The following is a 10,594-nucleotide window of genomic DNA, read 5'->3' as shown; positions in this document are numbered from 1 at the left end:
TATAAATAAATAACAAGAATCCAAAAATTGTAATCAAGATTAAATGTTTATATAATTAAAACCTAAGATCTGTTAATTTTGGCAACAGACTTACCAAATTAAGAAGCAGGTTGTGTTGTGTGTTAAATACTCCATACTTACCTGAAAGTTGCTGCAACTTATCTCCAACCAAGTAATTGAAAGAAAGAAGCAATTGTACCTTCATTCGCTGTTTCTGGCTGTGTTTGCTTTGGTCATCTTTAGTTTTAGGTTTTGATGTCTCTTTATTTCACCAATAAAATTATGGTCATCGTTAGTTCTTGTTTTTTAAGGAATAAACAACTTATTCAGTTATCTATTAGTCCTTTAAATTAAAAAAATATATATAATCATTTAAGGATTTTTTCTAACCCCCTGAAATTATATATTCTTATTATTTTATTCTAAGACTTGAGATGATGATAATAATTATAATAATAAAATGTTTAGAGATCAAAAAAAATTTTAATATTAGAAACTTAATTGAACCCTTGTATTTTTAAAGAACTTTGATTTTCTTTAGTTTCAAAAACAAATATAACAAAAGTATAATCCCAAGAATTAAATTGCTCATTTGGTCTAATTGAAATATAAGAATAATCTGTTATAAAAATATGGCATCACAAATTGTAATGATAGTCAAACAGAAAGATAGATCAATGTCATACAAAGGGAAAACAATTATGCAAATCCCTTAGAATGGATTAGGTGTAGAAACAAAAGAAAAATGCATGGATATATCTAAAGAATACATGTTTTTTAGTACCTAACAACATAGCTAGTCTTCGAATTCGTAGGTCCCAATTTACAATTTTGTAACCTCACCAGTAATACATTGGAAATTAATAGCTAAACTGTCTGGCAAAAACCACTATCAAGAATAAAACTTCCGTACATTTTTTTTAAAATTTCAATTATGCAAGCAAAAATTTACAATATGTATATATACAATATACAACAATTCTTTTATCCTTTTCTTCCCTATTACATGAATGCTAACAGAGCAAATAAATTGAATTATGATGGTTTCGTATCTCAGCTATTCCAATCATAAAATAAAAGGAAAATCAAGGGAAAAAATGATACCGTGGGACATCCTTTGACTATCAACAACCTTTAAGGGCTAGGAGGAACAACTGAACTAGTATCAAGCAATTTCCCAGCATCTTCATCCATTGGGATCTTGCTCCAACCAGAATTTCTCATGGACAAAATTCTTGCTCGTTCAAGTCCGTTACCTCTGAATCCAGTCATTCTTGATGACATCATTGGCATCACAAGAACTGATGAAGCATTGATGGTATCCTCCCCAAAACCAAGAGATAGTGCGCAAGAAGTCTGCAAAGAGATAGCAAGAAGCTTGAAAATTCATTTATCATAACAAATGGTACAATTCGCAATTAATGTCAATGCACCTAGTAACAATACCTTTGCCTTGACCAACAAATCTGCAATCTTTATTAGCACTGCTTTGACAAATGATCTTGGGTCTTTGTTTTGTGCTTCTTCAGGAGACACTACCAGCCTATAATATACAGGCAATATGCATCAGGGAAAGCTACCAACATTGACAAGCGAGTATGATACTCGTGAAGAAATAAAGGACAAGAAAATATGGTGATATATAATTCTATCAACAAGTTTTAAGTCACCTTTGGCTGTTTTAGAAGGTCCATGCATAATTTATAATAATATATTACAATCTTCTTAACTTTTTTGTTCTCAAATATAAGCAAATTTTTAGCTCCTTTTACTTTATTTGTTGATCTCTTTCCTAAAATACTTAAATTTTAATTAATGTATAACTTTTGGTTACACCATCATAATATGTACTGTGCATTATGATAAGGGCATGAATATTAAGAGATTAATAAAATTTAATACAGTTAACTGGTTTATTTAATCAGTCTATGTGATATTAGTATTTTTTTTTCTTATAAATGAGGATGGAGGTAGTAATTTTTTATGTGGGATATTGTTAAGTTGAAACAGACCAACAGAATAAGTGTAAGATGATACCATTAAGTAGTAGTAGTAGTAGTACATCAATCATTTTTGCTATGATAATACAAAGAGATTATACTATACCTGTTCACTTCTGTTGAAGTGGCAGAAGACACCATGGAATCCAAAGAACCATCTTTCGGCTCAGGACCTGAAAAAAATAGTTACGTATTATCTCTGCATACTTTGAATTATATAAAACCTAAAATAACTATAAATTTATATTACCTTTTGATTCATCTGGTGCCAGTAAAGAAATGCCAATAAATACACACATCATTCCGAGTATAAACATTGTTGTCCTTAATGCATCAAATACCTGCTTTCAGGAAGGTAAGTTTTACATGACACCTAAATTCATTATGTAAACACATTCAGCATCATCAAAGTAATGATACAAAAACTCACCATACCAAGATAAAATTAAAAAAATACTAGTGATACAAAAGCCAAAGCTTGAGAAACATTTACTTCTAGATTCTAGAAGGTACTAGATGACTCTGTCTACATACTATATAGACCAGAGATCAGATAAATAAATGAGACAAGTTGCAGTTATCAGCTGCATATCTCAGCATTTGGTAGAAATTTTCGCAAATAGCTGTATTTATATTCTTCAAAAAAATTTCGTCTATTCAATTAAAAAAATAATAAAAGCAACTGGTTTCAAATTATTGAATAAAACCTGAAATGTTGAAATCAGTTTATTCTAAGGGTAAGGTAAGTGAGAAACACCAAGGGAATAATTCAAACCAAATAACACTGAATCTGATAAATGAAAAAACAAGATTGGACCCTTCAGGCGTGGTTAAGCAACATTTAATATTATTGGATCCTAAATAGTTCAGCTTCTATCAATTATAAGATACTCTGCCATATTTCTGTTTGAACATTTTGTAGTTTGATCACATTGAGCGTTTTCAATCTATTATTGGACACTGATGGTCTTTAAAAGGAATTTCTAAATCTAAAGCTACTCTGCTCTATAAATTCCTTCGTCTTGGACCAGAGTTGTTACATCACCAAAATTTTACACCAGATTTTTATCACAAATTTAGAGAAGTACAGGACGGTTTCAGTAGATATGCAACTTCATATCTCTAGAAGCCTCACTTTAGTGTTTCTTTCCCACTGAAGAAGATATCCATTTGTTTAAGGGTTTCTTGACATAGCCAACGTCCTTGTATCCGTTCCATTTTCCTTCGTATTATGAATGTCTCTGGCTGCTTACAAACCATTACAATTTTTATGCATATCTTCAGTCTTTTCTAACAGTTATGTATATATATATATATATATATATATAGAGAGAGAGAGAGAGAGAGAGAGAACAGCTTACAACTTATGTAAAAGAAGCTTAACCCTATTTCTTTCCCAATTAAAGAAACAACCTACATATAAGTCTTCTTCAGATGAATTTCTCCATAAACACTTAACGAATAAAATAAATAAATTTGCATATAAACTAAAATTATTTTATACATAAGCTCATTTTAGAAGCTTTCTTATATTAGCTTCTCCAGTAGCTGAATTTTAAATTATGCATTAGTTAATTTTAACTTTGAGAAACTTATTTCATTTTGCTTCCTACATTCTTTTGCTATGAATGTTTACTAATTCAATAAGCACGTAATTAAATTGGATACCCAAGCTTGTCCAAACATACCCATAGTTCACCATCCCATGGTGCTAAGATTGTATTATTTCGTATTTATATGTTACAATTTGTATTTTGCACAAGGTTTTCAGTGCCATGAGCGATCTGGATCTCAGTTGCAATTTGGTGAGATTGGGTGACATCACAGTGCAAGCTCATAGGAAAGCTGAGAGCTTGCAACCACACCACCTGAAATAGTTCATTGAGGATTTTGACCTGCTACCAGTGTTGCAACCCAAAATACCCAGGTTCTAAAACCCCAAATTGGCACGTTTTACCCCGATTTTCAGCCATTCTAAGCTGAAAACCCTGTCAATGCTGAATCCCTTTTCCTTCCATCTACATCTCTTCCATGGTTGTTCTCCTCTGCACCTTTGTTTGCTGAGTGGTTCACCTGTCTTTTGCTGGCAGCTCAGTTTTATGTTTTCCTATTCTCTTCACAGTCTAGATCCCTGGGTATAGGGAAAACCCAGCTGCCGCTGAACTGAACTGAAATGTTCTCTTTCCTTATTTATGAATTTTGTAGGATCTTACAATCATTTTTAAGATCCCAAGATTTGTGATATTAGCTCTCCCAATACGAGTAAAAATTATATTTTAACTACCTTGCAATATCCCCCTCCTTAGTTTCTGTTTTATTTAATTTGCACAGATTTTCATGCATTCTCTGCAGTAATTTTAGAACTTAGAAATTCACATTGCTCCTCGGCAGTAAGCTATGACCCATGGCTCAAAGCTCAACAAGTAAAAGCAGAAGATTAATTCCTTGGGTGTTGAAGTGTGAGAGAAACTTCTATAACCTAGATGGGAAATTTCATTAAATGTGCCAAGTGATTGAACTAACAAGCGTTACACTGTGACATACCCCTTCTTCACAACTTAGAAATGTACATAGAAGCATGATTAAGTTAATTATCTGAGATTGACTTACATTATCTAGACTAGGTCTGGTTTTGTTTGTTGATAGTCAAACCCATGGTGTTTTCTAAACAATGTAACAGATTGGATTTTCTGAAATATATACTCAAGTGACTCCATTCAATCAAAGTAGGAGTTGATATTTAATTATTAATCTTCAATAATATAATTAAAACTTCCACGGAGTGCCTGTGAAAAGCAAACGCTGCCTGTCTGTATCATGTGAAAGAGAAAGTACCTGATATTCCTGAAAATATATAAATCCTGTACAGATTGAGAAGAAAGTCCATGCTATCTGAAACATAGGAACAATAAGAATTGCATCAAACAATGACAGCCCTTCATTCAACCTGGTCATCTGCAGAAATTAGAAAAGGATTGGGTTATTCACAGTTGTCATCACTTAACTTTAAAGAATTGAAAAAGTCAAATAAAAAATCACTACCCAAGAAAAAGCCTTACCCAAAATCCAGCAGTACTAAGAAATAAAAGAAGCATGGAATATGTGAACCAGCTATGCAACTGATAACCATTGGACATAGCCAGTCGTAATAGGTTAGAACTGCAAAAAAGTTAACATTAGGTCCAAATTACATGGCAATTGTGTCTTGTCATGAAGCATGCCAACGTGTTGGAGTAGCTCACTTACAGCGATTTAGCAAACAACACTGAGCATGAACCCACGGCACCTGAAACTATGGCGTATGAGAAGGGCAGTAGCATGCTCCAATAGGGTCTGAGGTCATGTCCTGATACTGCGAGCAGAAGTTCTCCTCTCCTGCATATTCCACATGTTAATTACAAAGAAGAACAATTGTTTGATTAAACTAGCAACGAATATTTAAATCCTACAAATTACTTGTAGATGGAGTGATGCAACGCAACAATTGAGATCAAAGCTAGAAGGTATAGAAGGAATGCAATATTGGTATATTTTTCCGTCAACTGCTCTGGCGTATAAACTGAAAAGCAAGTACTTAACCAAAATTAGTTTGCAACACTGGAATCTATTGAAAGGATTTATAATTGTGTGTAGTGCACATACATGGGTATTCTTATTTATAATAAAGAACAGATACAGTAATAAGGAATAAAATCAATAATTAATACTGAGAAATATTTGCTAAAATATTTCCCTAAACCCTATATCATCCTTTTTCCCTTTTTAATGTAATCAAATCATATCTTTATACTCCCCCTCAAGCTAGAACATGTGTATCATGAGTCACATATCTTGAGTCAAACTTATTACTAATGTGATCAACAGAAGACCTGTCTAGCGAACATGTCAGTGAATTGGTTACTGGAGTTAACAAAGTTAATAATGACAACAGCTTCATGCATCAATTTGGTGGAAGTGTGAGAAGATGACTTGCCAAGGAGCTCATGGCACATGGTGGTCGTTGGCTGTGACCTAAGAAGAACAGATATGGATACACGGACACGAAAATATGATTAAGGGACACGACATATGTAGATATATATAAATTATATATTTGTATAAATTATACAATTATATGTTATATATTTACATGATTATAAGATTATTCAAAAATACTAATCATACTTCATAATCAAAGAAGTTAAGAATTTAAATAAAATCTTAAGAGTTTAATAGGTTTCTTTCATTTTTTTTAATTTCAAAAACTACTAAAATAACAAAATATTGCATTATATATATAAAAAGACAAAGAAGGGCAATAAATGTAAATAAAAGAGGAATCAGTGGGCAAAGGGATATCCAATGGCGGCAACCCACTACCACTTCTTGCTCCGACGACCCCCCCCCCCCCCTCCCCCCACCACCACCATGAAGTCCTTGGTCCCTCCACCTTCCCGGACTTTGTCGCAACAAGTCCATTGGACACCTATACTCGGATATGAGGACACCACGCGCACGCCGAGAAAGCCACTACAACAGTGTCTATCGTTGATGACAAGAGGAGTGACAACAGCGCCACTACAAAAGCTCATTGCCATCACTTCTAGCACCGATACAAAGACTCATTACTTTCACGTTCGAAGCCACTACAACACATTCAAGAGTTGGGAAGCATCACTTTCTGCACCTTCAAGAACTAAACCGCATCACTTCCAACATGTCCAAGGATTGGGCTGCGTCAAGCCCAAGTTAAAGTATTTGATACCGTATCGTGCACCCACCCATAGCGTGCCCGTGTCAGCAGCACGTCGAAAGCGAGGAAACAGCTTCCCGTTGATGTGTCCGAGCTTCATAGGTTGTGACTCAGACAGCATGGTGGTTGCCATAAAAGGACAGCTTCAATCATAGGTTCACATTAGAGGTCAGAGGATGTAGCCACCGCCACAGAGTAAACAATGCTCCAAGGACGCTGCAGTGGCTGCCAGAGAGCAAAAAATGTTTGGAGAATGGGTGGCTGCCGGAAAGCAAAAGGGGTCCGAAGAACAACTATCAGATAGCAAAAAATGTTTGAAGAGCATAGCAACTACAAAGGAGCAAATATGGTCGAAGGGCAAGACAATTGCAGGAGAGAAAAAATGCGCAGCATCAGCCAGAGAGCACATACAGTGTTGGCTATCAAGAGAAAAAAAAATGCTTAGAGAATGTGGGGATTGCCAAAAAGCAAAAGTGCTAGATGGGTGCAGAGGCTGCTCGAGAGCAAAAATGCTTGAAAGACACAGCCAGTGCCAGAAAGCGTAGTGGCTCCAGGAGAGGAAAAATGTTGCGGCGAATATTGTTTACCCAAGAGTGAAGAGTGACATAGTCAGGGCCAATGCGTCTAGGAAAAAATCATGACCTAACAACGAATTAGAGACAAAACAGGCCTCGGAGGAGGGTATCTCTCTGATACAGTGATACCAAATTGAAAGGATTACTTGTAATTGTGTGTAGTATACACATATTTCTTACAATGAAGTAGATATACAATTAGAAGGAATAAAATCAATAATTAATAATGAGAAATATTTGCTAAGATATTTCTATATTTGATGCAATCAAATCACTTCATATTTCCCTATTTAATGCAATCAAATCATATCCTCAAGAAAATTGATTTATAATATGATTGAATTGTTTGAGAATGATTGACAATGATTGAATCTTAACATTCAGTAAGCATAGAGAACATATTAAAAAAAAATCAAATTAGGTTGCCACATAGTATAAAATGCTTCTTACCTTTTGAACATACAAAACCTAGTTGCTGTTTGCCAAATTAACAATTTATTTATTTGATTGCAAATAATACTTAATACCGTCTGTGTACATCTACCTATCAGCTTCATATTAATTAACATTGTTTCCACACGTATACTTATAAGTAAAGGTTTAATTGAACTAGACAAATGTTACATACCTGGCGATTGGTGATTGCCAAAAGCAACTAGAAAAACATTTCCAAGAACAATGAAAGCTGTGGCAACCAGTACCCTGATAAAAGTCCACCAATTAACCCACTAAGAATTCTCATCACTAAAATAGATTTGGTGAAAAAGAAAATTAAACTGTAGTCTCAGTTCAAATTTAGCATACTTGACTGTCACCATTTTATTCAAGACAAAGTAAGCGAAGGCAATGTTAGATACAAACTGAACAGAACCAAGTGCGGCAAGAAGTGACTGCACAACACACAGAAGATTAAGAATCAGTAATCACAATAAGTGGAAATACATCCATCAAAATCAAGCAAAAGAAATTGCAAATTTTACTACATCCAACCAAACAAAAGAAGTACAAGACTACTACATACTATCATAAAACTACACAATATGTTACTGAACAAAAAATCCCAATAACGTCATGGGAAACGTACCTGAGCAGCATATCCAAAGGAAATGAAATTAAGGCAATTTCCAAGAAAGAAAAATACGATACCTGCAATGAAAGCAAAAATCAGGAACCAGCCACCCAGATAAAAGGAGCAAAACCCATATAAAAATGCAATTGGAATATACCAATTCTCCAACTCTGGAAATATATAATAGGCTTCAACGTCATCTTTCCATTTACCCCATCACTTCCATGTAAATGTCTTTCTCTCTGCAAAAGAAAAATAAAATTCAGGTTTCCCAAATAATTTGATACTGCAAATTGCAACTTTCAAGAAATAGTAGTACAGATTGCAGGTTAATATTGACACTCAAAGATGTAATATGTCACGAAACTAAACTCTTACACTCAGAATCAGATGGAATTATCCATAAGTTTCAGTGCTTAACTATAATAACGTAAGTCCCTAACCCAAAAAATCATGCATACAATATCCAAAGCAATTATGTAACAAGATACAGATGAATACAACAAAGGTACATGAATATTACTTCAGTAAATATTTATCAAGTCAGCTGAAATCTGAAAAGGAATACAATAGCAAAGCAAATTTATGTACCTCATTAGTCATTATAAAATAGACAGAAACATGTCTCTAAAAAAAATTGACGTACTTAACAAACGGTTCCAACCATAAAAAAGACTTCAACCATACCTCATTGTGCCCTAATTTGAGAAGATTGGTCCCAAAGTTTATTGCAATACTTCCGAAGAGGTTGATCAAAGCTCCAACAGTCCACTCCCCCATGAATAAAACGGTGTTACACCACGAAGGAGAAACCACATGCAGCAGAAAAACCAATTCAAGCACTCTGTCTATCAGATGTTAGTTCTAAACTCTGCACACAATGCAAAACACGGGTAGAAAGGAAAACAGCCTTTCTTCTAGACACCAGAGTCAGGGCAACAATACTCCTGTGTCACCACCAAACACAAAAATCAAACCATCAAATCAAAATCCACATCTTCAACAGTATTATTAACTACTAATACTTCGGAGATCTATGTGCAAAATTAATGAAGCTTATAAAGAGGTGAAAGGAATAAAGGCATAGCACGAAATACATAAACTTCCATCAGAAAACACAAACCCAACAGATTCAACTTCAACCCATAAAAAGTAAGACTAATTTTTGTGCACTGAAAAAAAAAACTTTTACATGGGAACACAAAATCTAACCAATTGAGGGAATGAACGAAACAATGTAACTCCTCGATCTTCGGATCTTACAGCATTTCATTGGGACAAAACATTCCAACAAAACAATGAAAAGGAAAGAAAACCAAAAAAAGCAGCTCCTGACCTTGAAGAACCCAGATCTGCTATGTTTGCAAGAAAATTGAACCCGCGAGACCGATCCAACTAAACCAATGCAAAAAACAAAATTAACTAAATTGAATTAAAGTCCAAATGCAATGTGTAGGAGGGTCCATTGGGAAGCGCGAAAGCTTGAAAAGGGTTGTTGATTACCTGAGAGACAATCAATCAATTTCCTCTTCTGTTGGAACAGAAAATTGAAAGCGCGAGGTTGGACGCGTGGGCTGAACGGGAATAGAGAAGGAAAGGTAGATTCAGAGGGAAGGGAAATAAAATTTAAAATAAAATTATAATAATAAGGGTTGAAAAACACTATACAAATTGAAATTGTGGATAAAAACAAAAAATTATTATTATTATTATTATTGGAAAATATGCGATTGCTTCTGTGTATTCACGTGTTTTTTTTTACTCAAATTTTTACGATATAAAAATGTAATATATATATAAAAATAATTTTGGATAATCAATTTTTACATATAGAAATGATTTTTACATATAAAAATGTAATATATATAAAAATAATTTTGGTTAAGTCAAATTTAAAAAAGTAAAAAATGGAATATAAAGAGTGATTAAAAGTAAAAGTTATTTTATTTTATATATGAGATTTGTATGAAAGTATACTCTTTCGTAATATAAAAACTGATATTAAAAAATAATATTATTTTTTAAGTAATTTATATGAAATTAATTTATATGAAATGATAAAATATTTTATTATATTAATAAAATGAGATATAATAAAAGGTAAAATCAGAAGAAAAAAAATTGTATATTAAAAGATATTTATAATGAAAAAATACCTTATTATTATTATTATTATTAAAATAAGAAGGGAAGTGGGACTTTCGTTTCCTTGGTCCAA

At 33.4% G+C, this 10,594-nt stretch overlaps 1 protein-coding gene across 1 annotated transcript; it reads right to left on the bottom strand.

Annotated features, from left to right (window-relative positions):
- Positions 1-890: 890 nt before the first annotated feature.
- LOC137837233 (probable magnesium transporter NIPA8) lies at positions 891-10,014 on the bottom strand. The gene is made up of 15 exons (XM_068646171.1): positions 9,880-10,014; positions 9,713-9,771; positions 9,064-9,323; positions 8,534-8,618; positions 8,392-8,453; positions 8,112-8,197; positions 7,936-8,009; positions 5,457-5,559; positions 5,247-5,375; positions 5,060-5,159; positions 4,836-4,955; positions 2,251-2,341; positions 2,107-2,173; positions 1,447-1,543; positions 891-1,356 (listed from the first exon to the last, which is right to left on the bottom strand). The coding sequence occupies exons 3-15, from the start codon at positions 9,154-9,156 to the stop codon at positions 1,135-1,137; spliced, it is 1,329 nt and encodes a 442-aa protein (XP_068502272.1). The 5' UTR covers positions 9,157-9,323; positions 9,713-9,771; positions 9,880-10,014; the 3' UTR covers positions 891-1,134.
- Between the last annotated feature and the right edge of the window lie 580 nt (positions 10,015-10,594).

This window comes from Phaseolus vulgaris, chromosome 4, assembly GCF_000499845.2.
Source record: "Phaseolus vulgaris cultivar G19833 chromosome 4, P. vulgaris v2.0, whole genome shotgun sequence".
Taxonomy (NCBI): Eukaryota; Viridiplantae; Streptophyta; class Magnoliopsida; order Fabales; family Fabaceae; genus Phaseolus; species Phaseolus vulgaris.
Note: the sequence above shows the minus strand (reverse complement) of the source record. Positions and strands in the feature narration are given on the sequence as shown.